The sequence below is a fragment of the Hakea prostrata genome, chromosome 7 (genome assembly GCF_041222555.1).
Source record: "Hakea prostrata isolate BN-2017 chromosome 7, UWA_Hpros_2, whole genome shotgun sequence".
Taxonomy (NCBI): Eukaryota; Viridiplantae; Streptophyta; class Magnoliopsida; order Proteales; family Proteaceae; genus Hakea; species Hakea prostrata.
Window position 1 is genome coordinate 4,318,818 of NC_142606.1, and position 26,416 is coordinate 4,345,233.

The 26,416-nt window shown below is 38.0% G+C and overlaps 2 protein-coding genes across 2 annotated transcripts; both read right to left on the reverse strand.

Annotated features, from left to right (window-relative positions):
- Nucleotides 1-28: 28 nt before the first annotated feature.
- Nucleotides 29-18,645, reverse strand: LOC149009120 (potassium transporter 7-like). The gene is made up of 11 exons (XM_089164344.1): nucleotides 18,291-18,645; nucleotides 17,859-18,124; nucleotides 12,472-12,700; nucleotides 12,113-12,361; nucleotides 11,886-11,936; nucleotides 9,495-9,755; nucleotides 8,327-8,379; nucleotides 4,909-5,023; nucleotides 4,439-4,693; nucleotides 1,811-2,333; nucleotides 29-1,211 (listed from the first exon to the last, which is right to left on the reverse strand). The coding sequence occupies exons 2-11, from the start codon at nucleotides 18,105-18,107 to the stop codon at nucleotides 674-676; spliced, it is 2,523 nt and encodes an 840-aa protein (XP_089020470.1). The 5' UTR covers nucleotides 18,108-18,124; nucleotides 18,291-18,645; the 3' UTR covers nucleotides 29-673.
- A 984-nt stretch (nucleotides 18,646-19,629) lies between these two features.
- On the reverse strand, nucleotides 19,630-24,768 carry LOC149009121 (Nucleotide-sugar transporter family protein). The gene is made up of 7 exons (XM_089164345.1): nucleotides 24,437-24,768; nucleotides 23,611-23,659; nucleotides 23,263-23,489; nucleotides 22,021-22,219; nucleotides 21,747-21,890; nucleotides 20,374-20,448; nucleotides 19,630-20,079 (listed from the first exon to the last, which is right to left on the reverse strand). Exons 1-7 carry the CDS (start codon nucleotides 24,571-24,573, stop codon nucleotides 19,918-19,920), a joined length of 993 nt encoding a protein of 330 aa, XP_089020471.1. The 5' UTR covers nucleotides 24,574-24,768; the 3' UTR covers nucleotides 19,630-19,917.
- Nucleotides 24,769-26,416: the final 1,648 nt, after the last annotated feature.

The window sequence follows — 26,416 nt, forward strand, 5'->3', positions numbered from 1 at the left end:
TGTGCAAATAATAATTGAACAACTAGTGTTGTAGACCATAACGTACTGTGACAAACGATTATTAAGAAGAAGTGAACAACAAATACAAACCAGACTTGCATTGGCACCACAATGAATGAATGTGTCTGAGCGTAACAAAACTGCAAATATAGTCAAAGATACCAACTGGTCAAGGAGGATCAGCTCCCTTGCTAACTTGCACTTGGAGATGAATGAATTTATTCAACAACAAACTATATGGGGATAAAATTTAATTCCCCTTGAAATCAATAATTTCAAAAATCCTATCTATGGATGGGAAATCAATAATCACAAAAATCCTCCCTGAATTTTTTTTCCTTGCAATGAATCATCAATACAAGAAGGAAGCAATGAAAAACTACAAATTTGAATCAATCAAATGTGGGAGCTTCGGTGCTCCGCATGCCCAAAACCAGATTGCATTCAAGTGCAAACAATGCAGCAGCAAATCATTCTACATGCCTCGAGTGTAAGCTACATCCTGTGTTCGTCGACATTGAGAACCAAACTGTTTTGATGAAAAGAGTCCTTCCGCTTTGACCCTGAACAGATTTACTGTGATACACGGCCTCTTTCAACCAACTACCACCACCAAACTCTCCTTTAAAATAGATGAATGCTTGTTATTGCCAACAAAATTCAAGCTTAAGCTTTAGACCATGTAGGTCATGCTAACCTGCATCAGATTTGAGTGGGGCACACTCAAATTTGCAATCCCCCTCCTACAGTTCTTCCTCAAAAATGCATAGAAGTAATTTATAACTAGTTTCTTAACAAACCACGAGTCTTTCCTTGCTCTAATACTTCCATGACCAAGAAGATATACCACCCCAGATTCTTTAGCCTTCCGTATGAAGGAGAGCTCCCATTCAAGACTCTGATCTGCATCAGATACTGATGGCTCTGGGAAATGTGCTGGTCTCACCTCCGCCGAGGTGCTAGCTTCTGAGATGATTCTGTCAGAGCAACTATAATCAGCCAAAAGTGGAACACCAACAGAGTAAAAACTGCCATTTGGAGCAACTAGAACCCTTGAACAAGAAACGTCATCTTCAGACTCCGTATCATCACCCCCGTCACTCTCTAAGGACCTTTCCTGAGCTTCTCGACGGATGAACTTCTCAAGGCTCTCAATCAGTAGCTGCTCAAAAGTCTGATGATTTTCTTTGCGCACATCCTTGTAGCCATACCTGTTCATAATCATTAATATGTGACAAAAGTTCACAAGGTACATAAGGTTCACCTACGAAAATGGGTTAATAAATGCTCACCACAGCAGAAGAAAAAAAATTAGGGAAGAAGAAGATAAAAAGGGGACAGGACCCTTATAATTCGACCTCTTTTCTGGTTTTAAGGAAAAAGAACAATGCTAAACAAGTTTGTGCCCCTCGACAACCACATGAAGATGTAATATGCAGAGCTGTGTTCATAGGGTTGCACGCACAGGGAGCTGGGTAGCCCTCTTGAGCTTGGGCTTTGGGGATAAAGGTTGTAACATGGCGGTATGAATGCAAAAGGCTGAAAACTTCACAGAGAGACCATTTCCGTGTTCCAAAACCCCAATCTATTGGTTGCAATAGCACAACTTAACCACCCACTAAAAGGTACAAGATTAAAACGTTCTCTATGGAAGTGCGTTATTTAGGAAAACAGAGCCTAAATCCACCTACACCAAAAAAATTCTGATTGTAAACCTGAATGATGCTTTGACAGATTATAAGACAAATGAATTCAAGAATAAAACTCCACCAAAGACTTTCTCAAGACTGGGTAGCATCCAGAGTGGTACCTGGCAATGCAGCGGAACATGTGATAGCCCTTTGGACAGACACGCCGAAAGAGGAATCTTTCATTCTGAGGCACTACGGGAACTGGAACATATTTTATGGATACAAAAATTATCATAGAGTGGATTGCAGGAAGAGTGGTCAAGAAGTGGCCAAAAATTGCTGGTACACCCTTAACTAGCTCATTATAAAGCAAGCCAATACCAGGAGCTCTGACGGTTCCAAGGTTGCTACCCAGTTCCCGCAACAATTCCATTGACATCTTCTGTTCGACTTCAGTTTCATACTTGAGCTTGCTCCCATAATTCCAGATGTACATTATCAAAAACAGAACTGCCCCGAAAACCAATATGACCCAACTTCCATCTCCCACACTCCATAAAACTGAAGAGTAGAATGTCAGTTCCAACCCCAAGAAGAAAACCAGAAAACTCAGTGCAATGATGATGTTTATCTGCCATATAAGAAGCATAATAATGGTTACCAAGATTGTAGTTGTCATCATAACCCCAAGCTCTGTAATGCCTGTAAAAGTTATCCAACATCAGACTTTTCTTAATTAACATAATAAAGATTAAAATTAACCAGAACTTTGCATATGAATGAGGAATTCCCTAACAGCTCTTAAGATTAGCTTATATACATGGCCGAGCCCTGAGAAGGGCTGATCTTGGCTAACATGGTACTAGTTACTACACTAAATGAACTAGTCATGTGTCAAATCTAGGGGTCCCATCTAAACCTTCGGTCCACCATGGATAATTTTAGACACATTTTTGAATGGCTAAATCAAAATTTCCTTCAGGAAATAGAGCTTTGGCTCAACTTACTTGATGGATAGATGGTCACATTGACAGTTTAAAATTTTAAGCATCAATTAAGCTGCCATGCAGCAGATATTAGGGCCACGTAAAGAAGATTCCCAATTAGAAACAATGGACCTGCAGCAGATATTAGGGCCATGTAAAGAAGATTCCAATTAGAAACAATGGACCTCTTCAAGAAAGCCACTAAAGAAGTTGTGAGAGATTCGAATGTATATACTAGTTTATAGCCATACCATACCAGGCTTTGACTTTGAAACAAACTCCCCCTTGGGCTTAAGTGGAACCAAGGCCATGGGAAATTTTATTAGCCCATCTTTCTTTCGCTTCTCCAGATTGAAGTGGTAACTCAAACTATGTATTGAACAGGTATCTTGTGAATTTTCATATATGATGTTCGCAAGTGGTCATTCATGGATATTGTGCATACACAAGGAAAAGGGAACAACAGTCTTTAGCTTCTAGACCGAAAAATGGAATCTAAGACCTAAATAACAACAATTAACCTATTCCTTGGGGTATCGCTAACAAAGGGATGGAGAAACATATGCAACTTAGAGGAGACATCAAACTAGATGGCTTTCCAAATTGAGTCCAGCGTCCGAGAGTTGGAGGTCCATCTCCTAAGGTTACACTCCCACCAAAGGTGGTGGACAGTAACTCCAAAAACCAGCTTACCAACTTGGTCACAGATGGAATTCCTGGAGAAGGACCTTAAGACCCAAGACCAACCCCCAGCAAACACAAAGGAGCATCTAGGGTGGGGCCAAATGGAAGCAGTGGCTTTCTCTCAAAGCAGGCAGGAGAAAGGGCAAGTAAAAAAGAGGTGGTCAATATCCTCAAGACCATTCCAGCAGAGGATGCAGCTAGCGCTAGCAGGGATATGGCAATGGATGAGGAATGACTGCACGTGGGAAGGCAAAGGTTGAGGGAACGTCAAAGAGTGAGAGAGTAGCGAGGGAAGTGGCTTTTGAACCCAACCAAGGGGGCCCAACGGACTAAGTCACAAGGGAGCATATATGATTCGAAGCTGAGTGGTGAAGAGTCCCCAGGAAGCCGGGAGCCAAATGATATGGTCATGGGGGAGGGAGAGAGGAAGGGGGAGGGGCCAAATGATTAGATGGACTTCTTTAATTTGTACAAATATTCTGTACTTATGTGGTGCATCTCAGGATATTTGGGTCCAAAAACCTTTTTTTAGTCATGAAACATTCTTAGAAGAAGAACGTATGAATGTGGGAAATGCTGATCTTGGTAAGCATATGGCAAAATCCCAGATGCCCTCATACCTTTTTTTCCCATAAAATTTTATAATATTATGTCTAGTAATGTCAATGCATTACGACTCTCATATTTGATGGCTATCAACATGCCAAGAAATGCCAACATGATAGAAAAATCAGGCAAGTGCCCCACCTTGGAGACTTGCTGAGAACATGTGATCTGAAGCCGTTACTCTGCCTCAGTTGCTATGATGTGTAAATCAGGAGGCCACCCCGCCTAACCGGGTTTGATTTGACCCAATATGACTATGTCTTTTTTTATTGGTTTCAACTCTGAATATATCTTTTTGTTCTTTGGAATTCTAACAATTGATGCATCTAATCAATTTCCTAACCAACTGATACTTAAATCTTAAGGGGCTAACCACTCATGCCTATGCAAACACATCCTCTAAGCAATGTATAAAATCTACAAAAAGAAAAGTTATACATCTAAATATGCCAAAAATGAAAATGGGGAATGGAGGGGAAGACGCAAAAAATGGATAAACTAAGAAGTAAGAACTAAAGGTAATTAGGTTACCATATGCATTTCCAATCTCATTTATGCTTGCAAAGCTGCAGACAAGCACCACGCAGGACACCAGTAAAAACCAATTAATTACTGGAATGTAAATCTGACCCATAAACTTTCGAGACGTGTGGATGATTTTCAGGCGAGGAAAACAACCGAGTGCTGTTGATTGTTTTATGCATGAAAATGTGGCTGTTGTCATTGCTCGACTAGCAATTAATGCAGCAACATTAGCTATGAAAAAGACTGGCCAGAATGCACCACCTGTGGAATCAACCATGCAATATGGACATATATGAGTATTATTCCCCTAGTTTCATAGATATCTTTGTAGAAGCAGAAAAACATACATTATTAGGCACAGGCTACACTTGAAGTAACATTTATAGGCCAGGCACCTTTATTTATGAGTAGTAGTGGTTTTAGGTACACCATTTCATATTGGTAAATGGTAAAAATACATGGCATTTCAAGCTTACTTGGAATGGAAGAGAAGAAAACTTGATCAGATACAGTTAGGTTTTCCATGAGGTACGCAGCTTGACCTAGGTATCCCAACAGAAGGCAAGGCAGAACTAGAAACACAAAAGTGAGCTGCAAAAAAAATAAGCAAAGCAAACAACACATGTTTGTTTTCAATAGAATTATCCTTGGCTCATCCCAATGAGAGTAAAGAAACAAGAAAGAATATATGATGCAGCGACAATTCATCCAAATAGGCTTATTCTTGGTTGGGTTGTGTATGTGATAGGCTTTTGCTCCCATGTGTTTGCATTGTAATGGGCTAAGAGGCTTCTTAGCCTACTTTAATGTGCCCATGATATGGATAGAGGCTAGGCATATAGGATTAGTAGGTACATCAAATTTATTTCTTCATTTTATTTGTTATAAAGTGCTACAGTTAAGCTAGAGTAGGATCATAAAAGTCCAGTTCTGGTTTTGAGTATGTTTCCTTTGTTATTTCACTTTTTTGTTGGTTAAGGATTGTGTCTTAGTGGAACCGGATTAGGATCTTTTAAGTCCAGTTCTAGTTTAAGTATGTTCCCTTTTGTTATTTCACTTTTCTAGTCAGTTTAGGCTTCCTATTAAGTTAAGGGTTGGGTTAGACCTTCCCTTTTTAGCAGTATAGTACATTTAGTTTTACTTTATATAAGTTCATAATGGGGGCAAGCACAGGGCACAAATTTTTATTAATGAAAACCTTTTTGCTCCTTTTCTTTTCTTGTCCATTGAATTTTTTGGCTTGTGTTTGATCAAGGCTGTTTGGGCTGTCACTTGATCCAAGCAACACTTTGAGGTGCAAAGCCCAGGTATATCATTTGATATAATTGGTGTTTGATCGAATTGACATATGGTGGAGACAAGTTCAGGTGGTTCTTATGAAGCTCTCGTTCAAGTTCTTGTCCAAGTTTTGATTGCCATTCGAGAATCTAAATTCAAACAGGCTGCTGTCCAAGGATCCATCAACAGTAATTTGAATCATCCCCAGCCCCATTCAATCTTTCTTCTTCTAACTCTCTAAACAGTCAAACCACACAATTCCTTCTTTCTGATTCTGGACTTCATCTCTAAACACTAAAATCTCCCCAGACCAATTCAATCATCAAAACCCCTCCAAAATTGGATCAAATTCTCACCCCATCTAAGGAAAACCCAATCCAAGCCCCAGACTTAGTTCACCATCCTAAACTCCAGGTTCTCTCCTCTCTTTTCAAAAACCCAGTACCCAAACCCTAGCCTGTAGTCAATTCATTCCAGCCAAAATTGCATTAAAAACTCCATATAACCTTTACTGGTAGACTTTCTTTTAACTTTGATATAACCACCATCAAACATCTAATCCTAACTTGACTGTACCCCAACTTAATCGAACTAACTGTTAAGTTTAAATTCTGATTACTGGCTTCTAGTTGATCTCCTACCAATCTAGAACTGCATTACCACCTGAAATTTGATTGTGTTACATGTGATTTCTCACGAGGTGTTGATTGTTTATTCATAATTTCTCCTAAATTTGGATTTATTCTCTATGATTTCATTCTTTTTAGTTGGGGTGGGGTATTTTTATTATTCAATTACAGTTATACATCTCCAATTACCACTTTTCTTCACACCTTCTCCCAGGGACCCACTTCAAAATTTTATTTGTTTGGGGTTCAATTAGAAAAAATTGTCCTAGGAATCAAAAAGCAAGGGCACCACTTTCTTGGTTAACAATCTTTACAATAGGTTGATCTTTGTACAGAGAGGACTTAGTTGGGGTAGGGAAATGCCAATGTCGCAATTCAAAATCTCAGCTCAACCTTGTTTAGTTAATTTTGGTTGGCAAACTTAATAATTTATGGAGGCCGAGGGTACATCACTAATTGCTTGGCTGCTGTGGCTCTTGAAAACCCAATCCATCTAGGCATATTGATGAGGACATCAGTGAGCAGTTCCAAGTTTACCAGCGACGCCGACGTAAAGATCATCCCACCATAGCATCTATGTGGATGGATGATGAGTTCGGAGGTTATCGAATTGCTAAGATCCTATGGTTTGATGAGAAACACTGCTCATAGGCAATTTGTCATGTTATTTTCCTTAGTCTTAGTGGGTTGGGTAGTAGTTTACTATTGAAATATTTTAATTTCATGTTTGAGTCTTTATGGGCTGGGCCTAGAGTCTATTTTGGCCCAATTTTGAATTATTTTGAGTTTAGGTTATATTTACAACTTAAGTTGGGGTTTTTTGGGAATTAAACATGTAGGGTTGTGAGGAATCAATTTTTTTATTTAAACCTTGTATGGAATTCGTTTTTGGCAATCAATGAAAAAAGAAAAAATTAGAAAAGAAGCTCTCTCTCTCTCTCGGTAATCTCTCTCTCTCCTCCTTTCACCCTTGTTTTCCACTAGAAAAATTTCCCTTGCTCTCCTCTACAAAGATCTACTCAAAAAAAAGACCTAGTTTCTTTCCTGGAAATCTTCTTCTTCTTCCCCAAACCCCACAATTCTTTTTTTTTTTGCATTTTTTTTTTTTTTTCTCTTCCTCTTTCCCTTATACGGGAGTCTAGTTATCTTTTGTTAGTCTCCCTTCCCTTCTCTTTGTTTCTTTTCTTTCTCTCCCTCTCTCTTATAACCTACTCTCTTTCCTAGGTTACACCTTTACTTCAAAATATTTTTTTTCTCCTTACCTAGGATTCACCACTACTTCAAAATATTTTTTCTTTCTCTTATTTCTGTTCCTAGATGCTTTCTAACCCCTGTTTTGCAGCCAGGATCAGCAGGTAACATTATCTCTCCCAAAATATTTCTCATTTATTCTTTGACAGTAATTTTGTTTAAAACAAAAACTTCCCAAGACTCCCTTTACATTGTTAATTGTTGATTCCTTGTTAGAAATCTGATATTGATTAGGACAGCTCTATTTTTCTTTAAGTTTCTTAATTCCATTGCATTCAATTTAGTGTTATGGTGTCAAGATCCCCATCCCCTTGTTTCCCTATTGATTTTTTTTAGTTGTGCTTACCAGTAAGACTTATTGTGTTTATTTCTCTACTTTAGTTGTCTTACATGCATGATTAATCAGATTTCAAGTGCTGCAAATTCCTTTCTTTACTATCTGTCAAGAATAGGTGTTTAATTCTAAGAGTCTAGTAGCCCACTTTGTAGGTCCCCTAGTTTCTAGGGTTTCTCCTACATCACATATACTATCCAATAATGGTTACTATTCATGGGAACAGTAACTTTACATCGACTTTACCTCCATAGTCCCTCCCCAACAAAAACCCAACATGTGGATCCATCTTCCCAACAATCCCACCCTACTCTCCCCTCTTAACAAAATGGGGCCTAGAAGATCAAGCAGAAAATTTCCTCAATGGTTGTGACAAATTCATGATATATTGCACAGCTTTACCTGGACTGATCCCACGGAGAAGTAGCAAAGATCGGCAAACATTGCTTCTGAACCTGAAACATAATTAATTGTCAGTTATCCTGAAAGGAAATATTGGACTGGAGGAAGAGAACAGAGGTACTTACAGTGCGTCAAAAATTTATTAATGAATTTCACTGCATCTGATTGATTTAAAAACACATTCACAGGCTGTTAAAAGATATTGAGAACCATACACTGTCAATATTATTTTTCAGTGTGCATACAAGTTAATGACCTGGAGTTGGGCCTTTTATTTATCTATCTCTTTAAGAAACTAAGATTTTTCACTGTTTTTTCTTAATTATTATTACTTGTTTCCTCTCCTTCTGCCCTCTGTTCTTCCTTCTCCTCGATCTCATGAGATTGGTTTACTGGTTTCCACATTGTTAGAGGGCCCAACCTCTGTCCTCACTCCTGAACTCGTCATATAGAGTATAGACAATGCTTTCTACATGCATTAAAGCAGAACCTCAGCTAAATTTTTAGCATCACATTCTCATCACCACTCTGCTGCAGGTACCAGAAGGTAGAATATAATCAAACTTTCAGAAAGTTCATGATTTGACTATAAACAGTATCCTACTACTAAACAATTCCCAAACCAAGATAAATAAATAAAATGTAAAAAGACATGGTTTCTCCAGAAGAGGACATCCAGAGAGGTGAACCCTCTGGATGCTATTATCCACCATTTGGCTGTTTACTTGATGCATAAGTTTGGAGTTCACATCATTTGAGCCACAGGTAAAGTTTCATCTGAAAATTACTATACCACAAGGCAAAGTCACAAGAGTCTATAAGCCAAGATCCTAATGGCTGAGAAACAGCTTAATATATGGTGGATAATAAGACTTCCACTTTGAAACTTGAAATATGCACAATTTCCACGGTAGACAGAAACATATCTACTCAACTGTTGCAAATGCCACATCCTAACAGGTTTGACAGCTGTAAATATATTGGTGGAAATGTAATTGGCTGAGTTGTGACTATAAAAGAAAACACCAGCAAGACAGTGACAACCGTTATGAATATGGCACACAGGCCCAAAAGAGTATCAGATCTTTGAAATGATTTCGAGAAACAGTTATCAAAAGGATAAGACATACATATCCCCAAATCATAATCTCCAGATCAGGATTGTTACCTGTTGCACACAGAAGACAACCCCCAAGGGATAACCAAGCATGGGTTGAGTTCCTCTTGAAGAAATAATAGATATGTGCAGGATTAAATGCCCGAAACACAGTTCTATCATAATTTATTAGGTTGTAGATCCCAATTCCGCCAAGGGAACAAAACCATATGAACAAAGCAGGGCCCACAGCAAGTCCGACTTTGCTTGTCCCAAACTTCTGTACACTGAACAAAATTATAAGAATCGCAACTGAAATCATCACCACATGATCTGCAAAAAATTGGAGAAACATCTAACTAATATTATTTCCGCTGAGATAATTTAGAATTGCAATCAACAAGGAATATAAGTGGCTCAAATATATGATGTGTGGATGGGCAGAAGATTATTAATGAAATCCATTAGAGGACTTAATAGTATGAACGTAATAGGAATTCATCCCAACAATAATCTTTCTAGAAAAATCTTGAAAAGTTAAAATTGATCCAAATATTTAAATGTGAGACCTCTAATTTAAGTCACGAATCTTGGAACCAATAGTCTTTTGTTTTGGATCAAGCATGTGGCTCCACAAAACAGAGGCTCTTTCAAATATCCAATTCAGCTATTCCTAAGCTTATCTTGGATTTCCTGAAGTGCAAGAATTTGATGTTTATAACCGGACTAAGAATGTTTTCAGTCACCATTCAAATTCAATTTTAGGTCAGATGGTTGAAATTTAATTCGTAGGTCATGAAAAATTCTTAGGGATCCACCGTTGTTCCCATGAGGACTGTCACAATCATAACAACAGAACAATGACCCAGAGAACTTCACCTAAGTGAGAAACATTGCCTTCATATGGCAGAAAAAGAAGTGTGTGCTGTATCAGGTATCGACATTAAATCAGTTGAGCCAGGAGCAGCTTATAAGAAAAAGTGGGCAATAGTAGTGAATCTACTGATGGATTCACCTGTCAAAATGGCGGAGTCCAGAATACTAGCCACAGCAGAATTTTTAGGGCTCACAACAAAAGGTCAAACACTTATTCCAAACCTAAGGTTCAAATTGAAGAGAAACTCATCTCAGAATTGGTAACTGCAACATATCTTCAAATACCCAAAGCAAAATGACATATTAATGTAAGTTTATTCTTCCCAATAGATAGAACATGATACATATCAATCAATCCATTCCCACAGCTAATATTTTCAAAACAATAATACTCGAAATAGCTATTTAATATCAGAAAGAGTAAGATCAAAATGTCAAGCAACCAACAGCAACATTAGGCCCAAGTTATATTCAAAGGAGCACTACTTTAGGAGGAACAGTATACATAAACTCACTGTGATCTGCTGGTTGGATGAATCAAAAACAGTACAGCTGGCCACCAACAGCAGGAGGAGTAACATATAATATGGCAGGATTTCATTATCAAAACTCAAAAATCATTCTATTTGATATAGAAACATAATTTATAGCACCTTGGTATCAGCCTGAACAGATAATAGTTAGAAACCCAGTTTCTGACTAGACACTATTTTCAGAGAAACCTGGTGACTTGGCCAGGTAAAACCTAGTAATGGCAATTCTCACCTTCGTTTATTTGTTAAAATTAAATAAAAATAGAAACATATAATTAGATAATCATATAAAAGAAAAAAAAATGCATAATTTAATTAATCATTAAAAATTAACAAATATGACAAAAAAAATGAGGGCGTCACATAGCATTGATTTTGAGTTGCAACAAAAAAACATAACAAACATCGAAGGGAAAAATAAAAAAGTTACAAAATGAGGATACCACATATCATTGAATTTTGGGATGACATCCTGGCAACATGAAAATAATATAGGTGAACTACCAAAGTACTAAGCTTATAAATAACAACTCGACTTGCTGTTAGTTATGGTGCTCCTAAAAGTGCATGCTCACCAGGAGTTCATGAATTCAAACCTCCTGGCTGTATCCTTCCCCCAAACAACCAACCACCCCCCCCCCCCCCACCAAAAAAAAAAGCAGAACGAAAGCCTAGAAACCTGAAGGACCAGCGGAGTTTATATGACTTGGGTAAAATGACAGTAGTCTTATTTAACTTGGACAATTCATGACTGAGTCTTGTCCTTTTTACCCTGGTATTCTAATGTCTCTTGACTCAGGTGACGCTCAAAACTCAGTTTTTCCAGATCCACTGCAGATTTGAAACTTGAGAACAAGAAAATAAGAACAGAAATAATAAATAAATAATTCCAAAGGAGATTCATGCTACAAGCAAGATAAATATTCCAGAACATGTATTGGCATTCAATTTTTTCTATAACCAATAACCAAGGAGGGAAAGCAATGAAGGAAATGGAAAAGCAACACAGAACTACTGTAGAATCATTCATGTAACCAATGGAATATGGTATCACCTTGACTAATTACAGTTAATCCAACCTTTAGACCCCCCACAGCTGACATCACTGCATTCAAAAGTAACTTAATAAATGAAAGATCAATGGCAAATCTGATTTCAGAGCTAATGCAAATTGATTCTCAAAGGAATAAACCTGAGCACACCTTTACAGTTGAAAATTTTATAAATCCTCATGGCTCCCTAAAACAGCTCAAGCATGAAGAACAGAAATTAGAACCCAACCTGACATTGCTGGGGTAACGACTCCATTGGCTATCACCATTGAAGTACCCAGAAGAACTACTATCAGAAGAAGTTTCTTCAGTGTCAGCGAAGACTCAAGCCTCTCCTTCATTTTCAGTGACCTCTCAAGTTCTGGAGAAGGCACTTTTAGCCTGAAACTTGATACATGAGCGTCAGATGGCAGCTGATTTGGGAGAAGACTAACCTTTGCATGCCTACAAATCAAGGAATATAAGGCAAATGTACCACCTGCACAAGTCATACACAAGGAATTAGCTTCACTGGAAGTCACCATTAAAGAACAGCTTAATAAACAACAATGCTGAAACAAATGGCATGGTTTACAACCTCTAGCATACCTTCACCATCATCATTTGCCCAAAGAACAACAAGAACATACTTGATCAGTGATATCAAGATTAAAGTATATAAAACCAGTGACAATGCTCCAAGAACATCTTCCTTCCCAAGAACTGGAGACTTGTTGAACATCACACTGAACGTATATAGAGGACTTGTTCCAACATCACCATATACAACTCCAAGTGTCTGAAAAGCCAGCACGATTTTCTTCCCTATAGTAAAGTCCTGCATTCCGAAAAAAATTCAGATGGCCTGTCACCCAAAAAGAAAAAAATATGGTATACCTCATATTTCATTATCAGCAGAGATTACCAACCTTGCATTCCATACATAACAATGACAATGATGTAAACCTGATTAGGGCTAGGGGTAATTTGGGAATTTCCTAGATTTTAGGGTTACCCAGCAAAAGGGGATGGCTGTTTCAGGGGTTTTAGGATCTTCTAGAGCTTCAGATAACCCTGCTGTAACTGAGAGTCAAATCTGAATTTTACTGTAATTTAAATTCCAGATCAGAAGATTTGAACTAACAGTCAAACTGGAGTTAGGGCAGGTTTCGGTTAGAAGGAGAGGGCTTAGCTGTTCTGCAGTTCAGAACTAGGTTTCAGTAATTTAGAGGCTTACGAATGACCTGAATGAACTAAACTAGGGTTTTCAGAGGTTTTAAAATTCTACAGAACTTCAGGTGAAGAAGATGAAGTGCAAAAATTTCAAAAGCTGAGAAGACAGAACTTAACTTAGGGATTAACTGTACAATTAATATTACAAGGGTGAGGCGACCTAAGGGAAGACAAAAGGAGACTAAAGATGAGGAGAATTGAGGGATTAAGAGGGGATGGGGGGTTGCCGCTATCACAGAAAGAGGGGAAAGGGGAAGGGGGAGGGAGCATTGGCAATGAGGCTGGGGTGGGTTTCTAGACCTAGGCAAGAGAGGGGAAGGGGCTGGGATGGCCTGCAATGGAGGGGAGGGGATGTACTTACTTGGGGGAGGCTTGAATTAGGTTGCTGCTGAAGCTTGAAGAAGAAGAAGAAGAAGAACTTTCAAAACTGCAAAAGCATTGGCACAATCCAGCTGCAGGCCTCCCACTTTGGGAAACCAACAACTTCTCTCAAAACTTTCTTCAACTCAAAATTTCATTCATCCAAAACTGAAAATTACATCGGACTAATGGGATATTTATAGCCTATAAAAAGAGACTCTAATGTGGGTTGGGATTTGCTAAGGGATAAGGATCCCAGCTCTTGACCAGAACACTCAAAACGGAATGAAATTACTAAAAGACCTCAACCTTAGACTTGGAATCTACTAAACGGACATGCTTAATTAAACTTTAACTTAAAAAGCACATGCTAATTAAGATAACTTAGGACTCAAACAACTCCCAATCAAAATAAAACTCTTTAATAACTCACAAACTAGGATTCTAATTACCCAAAGAAAAGTAAAAGAGGGACTCCATAAAATTAGCTGGACTTATTCCAGCAAAACAGGACTCGAACCAGGTGGTGGATAATGACCAAAATACCCCTGTATTGGTTTGGCCCCTTCCTGGGCCCTCTTTTGTCCCTTCTTGGGCTGCCCTTGGCTGGTTACATCTGACAACTATAAATATATCAAATAGTCGGTCAGAATGTCAATTCTGGTCTCGCCAAGTGCTTAAATGGGCAAGTTGAGTCAGAATCTGCAAATCTTGAAAATATATATATATATATATATATATTTCAGTTGCACTAGATGTTGGAGTCATATCACTGAAAAAAACTTAAATCTTGGATCAACTCTAGCCCACCCACTAGCATTATCGGCGCTACTCCCTGCCTTGCCTTAGTTCCTACTTCCTAGGCAAAAACCACTTAGTTCTGCCTTATGTTCTGTTCTTTTTCCTGTGTAACTTCTGTGGAGTTATTGTTGATACACTTAAAATGATTCAAGTTCAACTTATTTTCTTCTCCTGCCTCCAACTAGTGAAGCCACCCAATACCAGTGACCAAAGCACTAACCCATATTAAGGAATAAACCATTTAAAGACCCACAAACGTAGATCAGACTGCCAAAGTTGGCCGGTGATACAGAAAGATAAGGTCCAAAAACAAGGATTTAGAAAACCATTCAAAGATACTGCATCCACTGCAATTGAAAACAAAACCAAGAATCTTCACTTCCTTCTGCCAAATCATCCATGAGTCAAATACTGAATCAAGCACCTAGACAAAGACTGTGTTTCACGGAGTCTCTTCTGGTTTAGGCATCCATTCACAATAGTTGCAGTTATCTCCTTGAGAGGAATAAAAATGTAATCAAAATCAGAAGGTGAATCGGTAGGCGGAGTAAATTAGCAATGAAGAAAACCAATACCTATGTGGCAAATAGTTTTCCTTTAAAATACACATGCAGCATTTAAGCTACACTTATTCAAAAAAGACTCATCTCAGAAACAGATAGCAAATGTTATCATGCTAGAGAGTAGAGATGGTGGAGCCCCAAATCAATTGAGGGAGAGCGCTTGTTAAAGTGTACCATGATGAGGAGTGCTCCTGTCCTAGAGTTGTAATTTGTGTTTAATTGCTTTTAGTTTGTCAGTAACCTTAATTGAAATTAGACTTAGATTTTTTGCAGGTTTCCCTTCTAAGAGTAGATTACTATTGGAAAAGACTGTCACTGAGAAGGGGGTAAATTTTAAATTTAAATTTAAATTTTTTCCTTTTCAATCAACTGACCGAAATTCACAACCATGGATCAAACCAAACAGTGTGAAATTTTCAATCATAATGGGATATTAGTACAACAAAGTGGGTTTTTTTCTTGTCTTTTCTAGCCATCTCTTGGCAACCAGCATAAATAACAAACTCAACCAATAGAAGCAAAGGCTGGACCAAACCTGGATGAAATTTGGAGAATACTTAGGCCTTCATTAACCCTACTAATACTGCTGCTGGGAAGCAACTTCAATAACCCTATTTAGGCCTCCTTTCAAGATGCAGGTGGATTTGAATCAAACGTACTACTAGGAAAGGTATTGGTTGTTAACCCATTGCCATACTGATATTATCAGTTACCCTTAAGTCTAATTTTGTTGGGCAGGTCATGATAGTGAACACAGATCTATTATTGGATATTGTCAGTTCGTAGTGAAATGTTGTTACGTGGAGTAAGAAGCAGTTTGTGGCTCAGTTGAGTGCAGAAACTAAATATAGAACCATGGCACATACAGCAATTGAAATGAAGTGCCTTAATTCCCTCATCCAACAATTGGGACTCTTAACCACCAAACTCCAATGGATATGTATCATAAATTTGAGATTAAATGCAATTTGCATTGCCAACAATCCGGTTTTGCATGAGGGCTAAGCAATTACGCATATTGAGATTAACTTTTATTTAGAAAGGAATTTTGTTATTCAAAAATTGATTTCCAATCCATTCGTCAACTCAGGCAATCAAATAGGTGACATATTCATTAAGCATTGTCTAGACCCGCAATTCTTAGAGGTTGTTCCGACCTAGGTATCAGAGATATATATACAGAGTCCTTATTGCTAACCGGTGGGGTCATGTTGAGTGGCAGTTTATTTATTTTTTAATTGTTTTAGTTTGTTAATTCATTTATTGAAATTAGACTAAGACTCTTTGGGGGGTTTTCCTGCTAAGAGTAAATCAATTGATAGACATACCAGGTTGGTCTAGACCATGATAAGAAGGATTTTAATTTCTAAACCCTATCATGGTTCTAACTCGCTCTTTTCCTTATCCATTGAATTCTCTATCTACACTACTTCCTCCTCCTTCTTTGCCTTTCTCTTATACGTACTGGTTTAAAGGTTTGGTATATCATCATAGCCATAATATTAAATCTGTTTTAGAATGCCATTTTGGGCCACATCAAAATTTCATCCAAACATTGTATTTTTCTAATGAGTTTTGCCGCCATTTTGGGCTGTAAAATGTTGAAATAACCAAAATTCTGACAACACAGTGCATCTTTCAGACAAAAAAAATTGAAAGGTCCAGTTGAGACGACCAAAGTTTATGAATATTGCATCTTTCCATTGGCAGGGTAGGCAGAAGTATCCAAATTGTGGTGAGATCTTGAACTAAAGTCATAGTCCCAGAAACAATTCTAGATGTCCAATTAGCAGTCATAAAAATTCACTATGAATACCACTAGCAACAGCTTAATGGGGTTTCCACCCAGTACAGTCAAATAGGCTTCAAGTGGCACCAAACTTAAGTAGGCTATAATCAAACATATAAAGCATCTCCTCTTTCAGTATTTTTTCCTTATGTTGTTGCAGTTATGCCCAAGAGAGGTATAAAGAAGAGAAAATGGTACAAGGCACACAACTGGAGCAGAGAAGTGGGAGAAAAGGTCAGAAAATTGGAAAGGACAAAACAACTGACAAAAATTGAACAGCCTAATCACCTGCTTCCCAAAATCCAGAATATCATGAACCGACGTGTTCATCAGATAATTCAAAACCTGGTTCTGCCGAACAGTGTGTATCGTGATAGCCTCGATTGACCCCCTATGCTGCTGCACCAATCCAATGACACTGCTGCAGCTACTTTCTCCTTTCCACTAACTGTTATGTCAGCAATAAGCTAAGTTATGGTTCTGCCCAATGGTGAGAATCATGATAGCCTCCTTAGAAACCCTACCCTGCTGCACCAATTCAGTGACACTGTTGGACTTGCTTTGTCCTTTTCTCTGACTGATATGTCAAGAGTAAGCAAAGCTGGTTAAAAGAACCAGGTAGAAGCTCAACATCGTCCACTGAAACAAAGAATGTCATAGCCGCAGTGGCCCATTACCATCTCTGTTAAAGTAAAATACACTACTCTTGCAGACACATCTCTGTACGGCTCCATCCAATCGTAGCGTACAATAAACAATGTAAACTTCTGTGTCAAATATGGAGAAAAGACCAACAAAGAGATGGGAGCAGACTACAGAATGCAGATTGAAAGAGCAAATCCCGATTAGTTCACCAATCGGAATATATCTATGTGTTGGCATAGGAAGAAACATATGTTACTGGATTCCCTTCTATGAATCATGCCGTGTCCTATATTGAACATGAAGGAGTAGGAGAAGCTAAATATGTTCTCCCACCAAAGAAGAAAAAAATAAAGAGAGACAAACGTTGTTTTGACCGAATAAACAATCACAGAGTATGCACATAACAACAACCCAAAAAAAAAATCTCAGCCTTATCCCAACTTAATGGTATCGACTACATTCACATCCGTAAAACTATATTTAGCCCTAGAAATGCCAGTCAACATGCACTGAACTTGAATTTGAAGATCATGGGGGCAAATACGTTTAAGATCAAAGCCAAAAAAAAATAAGAATAAGTGCTAGAAGTAAGAATTGCGACATACATCGTAATCGTTTCTCTGAGCACTGGGAACCTCAAGAGCCTCAACGTCAAAGGAGTCAATCCGAGGACCAGTCCTAATCAGTCTATGCTCACCATTCTCTTCTTCTTCAGAATCGAAGCCCATCTGTGGATGTATATCCTCTTGGTCTTCTAAATTCGTGTCGTCTTCATCCTGAAATACCCATCTCGATTCGGACGAATCCATGGCAACCAATCCCGTACGACCCCTCTCTGAACCTTCTTCTGCCATTGATTCAGCTACGAAACCTTTAAAATCGTAAAAAAAACCCACTAGTTACATGATCTTGAACAACAAGAACGGTCAAGAAATGAGAGATCAACGGTCACTAAATAAATACAACTCTCTTGAACAGTGAAGGATGGAATTTGATACTCCTGAAAAAAAAAATATCAAGCTGAAACAGATGCCAACCTATTAACTTGTAGAAGATAAATGTCGTTTTGCAGCCATAATTCCGAATTCCCAGACCTCACAACATATTACAGATCAGTAAAGCAAAAGCGTCTTGAAAAACCGAGATTCTGAGCTTCAAATTCACGCGGAATGAGTAACACTCGAGCAGTAAAGCTAACGTATGAAGTGAGAAAATGTAATGTACAAAATGGGATTGAAAAAATCGAATCGAGAAAGGGAAGACGTAGACATACAAGCAGGAAGCGCGAAAACTGGCAATTGACGGATGTTGCTATCACGGCGAGCGATGAAGGGTGGATTTGATCGGCAAAGTGGGCCCGGGGTTTTGAAGAAGGAAGCTTTACAGGCTTGATTCTTCTTATCGGACTTGAGTCTAATTGGTCGGCTCCACCTGAGTTCGTTTTCTTAAAAATAATTTTGGGCCAAGTTAAACCTAATTTCGTATTGAACCATACAATTTTCATGTTGGAATCTCTCTTTCGGTAGGGGCATATTGGCCATTCGCTGTTCAAGTGATTTTCTAATTTTCTTTTATTTTTCTTGTATATGTTCACGTAGAGGGGCATGTTGGCGTTTTCTAGTTTATGTTTTGGGTTTTCTTTCTCCCGGAGTTGCAATTCCTCTATAGTTGGTTCTCTTGCTCTCTAGTTTGAGGCTTTGTAGTTGGTTCTCTTTCTTGTTTATGTTCACGTAGAGGGACATGTTGGTGTTTTCTAGTTTATGTTTTGGGTTTTCTTTCTCTCGGAGTTGCAATTCTTCTATGATTGGTTCTCTTGCTCTCTAGTTTGAGGCTTTGTAGTTGATTTCTTTTGTGATTCGATGGTGTTCTAATCTTCGGTGTTATTTTCATCTTGTGCATGGATGTGTTGTTGCTATGCATGTTCTAGGTGAGATTGTTCATGTAATATTTAGATGTGATATCATGTTTTCTTGGTTGATCTCTTGAGGAATTCTTCTATAGAGAAGGTGTGTATGCTATTTGAGAGTCTATTTTTGTACCCAATTTTGCATTGATTAGCTTTGCATATTATATTGAATCCTCTAAATTCATCATTTGACATAGGTCACTTGACCAAAATCAAGAAAAATTACCTCCCCTTGTAATTTTATATTGATTCTATTGCGCATTTGAGATTATTCCTAACATTTTTATTTTTCCCTTTTCTTTCTTTTTTTTTTTTTTTTTTTTTTTGGGGGGGGGAAGGGGGGGGAAGGAGAGAGGGGGTAGAATTGCAAGGAAGGAAATCTATCTACAAATATTTTAAGGAACTAATTTTATGTTACTGAGTGTGAACCGTACTACCTCTCTCTCTCTCTCTCTCCTGAATGTCACTTTGCATGAGGAAGAAAGAGACACAGACACAAAGAGTATTAGCAAATGTCACCAGGTACAGTATTTATTTTAGTTTTCCGTGAGAAGGGGCGAAGTAGCAAGAATGAAGGAAAAAGAATGTAATGCATTTACACTTTCCATATTCAGTGAATATATAAGAACACAGTTTCAAATTCAATTGCCAGACCCGTCAATCAGATATTCGCCGTACATAATAGGTAACTCGGATCAAACCAAGACTTCTTCTAAGGGAAACAAAAACGCACCATTCCCAACTTGGACATTGAGCATCTAAGCTTCCTTCTTCTTCGCCTTGGGAGGAAATTTCTGGTAAATTGAAATGCTGGTAATCACAAGTGGAAGAGACACAAGACAATACACTGAAGGAAGTTTTCCATCAAAAATAAATTGCAGCAAGGCGGTCACTAATAGCGCAGATACAATTACGAACCCCTGCATATATAAGAGAGGCACAGTGAGATGAAAAATACTATGTATAGACAGAAAATATAGTGTCACATTTTCCCTCATTCAAACAGGGGAAGATCCATCTCCATATGGGACCCCGAATGTGATGCCACATTCGCCTTCAACATTTTGATACTTTCAATGGTTTTAATGAATTCGTTTCTCCCACTCCAATGGATCTTTCATTCTTTCACCCTATTCTTGCCAACATTAAGCCAAGTCATTTAAAGACGGGCTTCTTCTTGTACTTAAAAATGATTACTATACAATTCCATATACCTTTTTGACGCCACCCGCATGGCTAGTAACAAGTCCAACAAGGATCCCACCAACAGCATTGGATAGAACTGGTATCTGCAACAGAAAACAAAATATTCAAATCTATGGAATAAAACAAAGATGGATGAACTAAAATTATTTAAGGAAACGACAAGAAACAAAAATGAATTCATTAAAGATAGATGCAATAACTGTCTCATGAATAGAATTGATTTAAACAACTTAGGCTAGTATTTGAGATCATCTAATGCCCCATATGGAAGTATCCACCACAATCTCATCTTCTTCAGTCTTTCTCCACCTTTTGTCATCCACTTAATACCTTCTGGTTGAGGCAAAAAGACCTGGGGCAAGGAAATTTGCTCCACAGCTTTTGCCAAAATCCATCTCTTGAGCAAACACAACAGCATTCCATACATAGATTGGATTGCACATATCAGGTTTCTCCAGTTCAAGCAAGGAAATTTGCTTTATGCACGTTCAGTTTTCTAGTCTTCAATACATGAGATCAAACAATTTTGCAACATAAAAAGACACTTGACACACTTCTACCTAGTGAGTTTCTCCGGTGTAAATCTATGTTTTGATTATATGTTCATCCATTTCCCTGAAAGTGTAATCGTGTACAAATTATTGATGGGGCTTCAACATATTTCCACCATAAAATCTAATAAAGGTCACAGAATAACCAAAGACACAATCCACGAAGTTCACAAATATTCATCAAGTTTCCTTGAGGAATGGGGCTACAGCTCTCTTGGGTGATTTTTGACAGTAGCTTTAAGCATTTACGTTTGCAGGAACAGCTACAGATGGCCAATGTTAGTTGTATCATATCCACCATAAACTCACCTTTAATAGGAAAATAAATAGGTGAGGTAGAGCCCCCAACCCTCCTTCCCCCATATAGTTTACATGAAGCAGAAGCTTTAGAGGTTTTTACCCTTACCAGTCTTCCAGTGATGAGAGGAATAGAATCTTCACCTCACCGTCCAAAGAATAGTGAAAAGCAGGTTAACAGGAACAACACGAAAATTTTGCAGACCCACTCCATCCTTTTTATAATGACAGACTTCAGAATAATGGCACCCAATAAGATCCCCCCCCCCCCCCAACCCCCCGAAACAAAAGAAAAAGAGGAAAAACTATCCTGGGTTGGGAAGATATTTTAACCGAAGAAAAAGAAGAAAGGGGTTGTCATCATTCTGCCATTCAGATTAAATACGCGTCTTCACTCCCCCTCCAACACACACCCACCCAAATCCAAAGAGCAGAAGTCCAGTGACAAAGGACCAACATGTACCAGGATTCATCCTTGTGGCCTAATACTTTACTAACCTTATCCATTAGTACCAAGAAAAAGAGATCATTACCAGAGTCAATGGAGTCCAGCCATGAAAAAACCCAAGTCGTCTGATAGCTTCTCCATCAGGAGACTTGTAGGTGCTTGCCAACAGACAAAGACTACCAATAATTGACATTTCTACAGTCATTAAGTAAGAACTGTGTTTCTTCACCTGTAACAAGGGAATAGAAGTGGAAAGGAAGAACAATATTGAAGTCAATATATATCCAGAAAGTGGGGAGGAGGAAAGGCCAGAAAAAGAAAATCTAGTGAAATAATTCATTGCAATAAGTCTAACAAACCTGAGAAGCCCACTGGCAGAGGGCAGAAGCTAGGCCTGAGAGTAAAGAAGCAACCATGACAGGAACAATTCCATAGAACAAAATCTGATCATTGTTACTGCCATCAGATCCACTGCTAGAACCTTCACCAACGCTTAAGAGAACAGCAGCAACTATCAATAAGAGAAGTGCGCCAAGTTGTTGGACTGACTGTTTCTGCCTGCAGATGAACCCAGAAAAATATAGACAAGGGATTGTCAGAGACCTTCATAATTCTCTGAATTAACCTGCCACCATAACCAGTAAGGCCTTGTATCAGGAAATATATATCACCTAATAAGAAAACAACCTACCTGCCTAATTATCTTATCATCGGCTTATAAATAAATAAATAGGTACTACCTTTTAATTGCTTAATGAATTCTTAATTTTAGGAGTCTAGATATAATAGAATGAGGAAGGCTAACCGTTAAAGTCAGCGTCAAAGATAAGGCTTAAATATAGTTTCGGAGGTTCATGCAATATCAAGCTTCATTTAGTATGATGAGAGTTTTTAAGATACTTTTGTGGTCAACTGGCACAAACAACATCACAACAAATTCTGCTCTTAAATTAATAAAACAATACAACTAAAGATTAGGGCTTTTAGCAGAAAAGTGAAAGTCTGCAACTAACATAATTTTAAGGACCCAATTTCTCCATTTTACTGGCTAATTTTCAGACCATATACTTCTATTTGTGCTTTGCCATTGCAGTTGTGCCTCAACACTCCTACTAGCACAACATCAGATATATTATCTGCCCCCAACTCTCAACCTCTCTTCATTAACCATCACTGTTACACACATCACTAAATTGAGAAATTTAAGGTGCTTGGCACAAATAGGCACCAATGAAGAAAGTATATCAATCCATGAAACAGAAAAATAAAGTAAGATAAGTCCTGTTGAGTATTTGATACTATTCTGAGAATAGTAGCATGCTACGGGCCATCAGTCTAGGGAATATAGATGTCTGGCCTCTTGACTGACTGTAACTCTTAATGTTTTCCAACATGTTGATGCATGATCAGAACAAGAAAATGGTGAGGTTAACTTCAACCATCCCGTGTCCCATGCATTTCACCATAGCAGTCTAACAAGGCTGTCTATAATACACACGAATGATCTGCAGCTCAAATTGGCTGTCAGATATTCCAAAAAACCCAGTTGATCACTTGATTTGGGAGACACTGCTAACACTGTTAAATTGAAAAGCACGTACCTCAATATCAGATAAGTAAAGAAAGCTGTGAAGAATAGCTTTGTCTGGTTGAGCATTGAGAATGTGAGGGAATCAAGATTCTTGTAAGAAATCTGCAACAGGCTATTCTGCAATGCATAGATAGCAGCCGGAAGGCCAGATGCGGTCAATGAACCAACCAAAGTCCACTCTTTGTACATTCGCAACAAAGTGCCCTCTTTAGCTAGGAGAATTAGAGCACCCATAACCTATTTAATATATTAGAGATTACTCCTTAGAATGTTGGTGGTGTTTATGATATGAAGGAACACGTACAAGAAAGAAATGAAGTAAGAAAACAAAACAAAAAAAAAACCCTGAAGAAAATACCTTTGCTACCTCGCATGCAATAACAGATGAAGTCACAATAACTTCTCTCCTGCATATATCAACTAAGATTTGTAAAGGTTCACACATGGATAACTAGCCCATCTTCAAAGTAAAGAATTTGATTAATAGAAGTATCTTATAACACGAAGTACACTAATTTTGGCAAAGCACAGAGCATGGAGTTTCTGGATGAGGTGCAAATTCGAATTCAGAATTCAGAATGCAATATTATCATGTGATTGAAAAAGTTTACTTTTAAGGGGTAACTTGTTGCATACCAGAGTATCAGGTTTTCTTATTTCTTTCATTAAAGAGGGCCTGGGAGGGTGGGGAGTGTTGAGAGAGGTGGCATGAAGTGGTGAACATAAAAATAATTACGTTTGAGGTTGAATAATATAACTCCAAGAAGGGGACTCTTGATTTGTGAAGAAGAAGGCATGAAAATCAAATTCTCCACAAACAAGCAGGAAACTCTCTCCTTAAGAGGCTATGCCGCCGCTATAGGAACGTATTCTCTCAAATTAAGTGAATCACTTTCGGCAACAATGAAATCCTTCAGTTTGGTTGTTATACAGTACACATAAAAGGGTCTGGATCGATGTATTTAATCGCTAATCACCTCTGTACAGCCAACTAATCCATCAAAAATAAACTATTTCCAAGATTCAGTATAACAAAATGTCCAGTTGCAAGCATTCATCACTATCAAAATGTTTAAGAGGAAAAAATGAGAAACCACACTACAAGAGTAGCCTAATATAGTTACTTCGGAGTAAATGATTAGCTTGTCTAAATCAGCCAAAACAATTTTAGAATGAGCAATTACCTGATGAACCGTTTCGAAATCAAAGGTTGAAATCCATATTGCAGTGTAAGCAAAACGAGATACAGCCAAACCTTCCCGTCAGGCTTACCAGAATTGGAAACCGGACCTTTCGGTCTGAACCGTTCGACGGTCGCCATTAATGGCGACCAGAGAGAAAGCTAGGGTTTCTTTCCTTCTTCTAGTTCTTACTATTTCTCCTCTCAAAGAAGATACTTATTTGCAGCGGATAACAACCGAAATGCGAGGGAACGAATACGAGAGTAAAATCTCAACCGCGGCTGATTCTCTATGCTGTGCTTCCCGGACTTCAGGGTTCTTGATCTTATTTCCTAAAAAATGATATTGTCTTCTGTGGGGTCCACGATCAGTATAGGTTTTATGACCAGACACGAACCGAGTTTGCGACCAGAGAAAAGTGAACTCCTTTTTTTAATATCTGGGGACTTTTTTCTTGTTTTTTTTTTCCCCGAAAAATACAAGCACTTATTTAGTTGTTTTCAAGTTTAGTTTGTTTGTACGATTCCATTAGCTGAGGGTCTGTTTCGTTAGATGAGTATGAAGATTTCAAATATCTAGAGATTTTAAATTTATAGATTTAAAATCTATGGAATTATAATTTATAAAATTAAATATTTGGTTATGGAATGAAATTTATGGATTCATCCTAAAAAACTATTTGATCGACATGATTTTTGTGAATGTACAAATGTATAGCTTTTTTTAAATCTCTGGATTTCACCCCTTACCAATAAATATACAAATTCACGTTTAGTGTAAAAAGGTGAATCTCTATATTTCATGAATCTATAAATTTTTACAACCAAACGAGTATAATTATTAGATTCATGAATCCAGAGATTTTAAATCTCTGGATTCATATAACCAAACAGGCCCTAAGAGGGTGTTGTCAATATCTTAAGAGACAATCTGGCTAGTTTCAATCAGGAGATTCTTGAACTATGTATTAAGATCTTGCGGCTGCTTCTTTTGTTTTACCTGGATAAATTGATTTTTCTAACCAAAAAAAAAATACAAGGAAAATAACTCAACTCTGTGTGCTAAAAAGAAGTAGAATTCAACTAGCCAAAAGTGGGTGGGGAACGGTGGTACACAAACCAATCCTAAGTCTTTGCTATTGTTTTGGCAAGTACATCTGTTGCACAAGTGGCTTTTCTATGCACATAAGAAAATGAACATTCAATGCATAAAAAAGTCAATTGGAGAATATCAGTGATGATATGAGATATCTTTTGGTTGGAGTGAGCTGTCGGGTGGGTGAGAGAGGACACAAGAGACTAATTATCACTTTCTACTGTAATGTGAGAAATGTGGTGATTAAGAGCTAAGGAAAGGCCTTTTCGGATAGCTTGTGCTTCAGTCACCAAGGACTCTTGGTATTATTTGCCTTGTCCGAAGGCAAAAATCACCTAAAAATTATAATCTTGAGCGACTCCACCAATTCCATAAATGTGAGGATTTGAGAAAGAAGAGCCATCCGCATTGAGTTTGATATAAGAGTGACAAGGGGTCCCATTGAATAAGAGTGGGTGGCCTAGTAAGTGATGTGATAAGAATTGAAGGTGAGAACTCTATGATTGTTCTATACAATGTTGTTGGGCCTCACACATTGGAGGTTTGTTTTTACTTTTCATTTGTATGTTGAAGCAAATGAAAAAAATTCCTTGAATAATAAAAATGTTATTAAAGATGTGTCTTTCAAGGATCAAGGTACTTCGAGGAGAAAATGATTTTAGAAAAGGCTCATGGGACGAAAATCACAAAGACATAAACTAATAGATGGAGCTTCAAATTTTAGAATAAGTGTTAGGAGAGTGTGGTTGTTACATGTGAATTTGCTTCATAAATGAGCAAGACTGTCCGTTGGATGTGAAATCTCAACCATTGAATTTCAATATCAACCAAGATTTCGATCTAAGAGCCAAAAGTATTTCGCTTGAGTGTAATGCACACTAGAAGGTT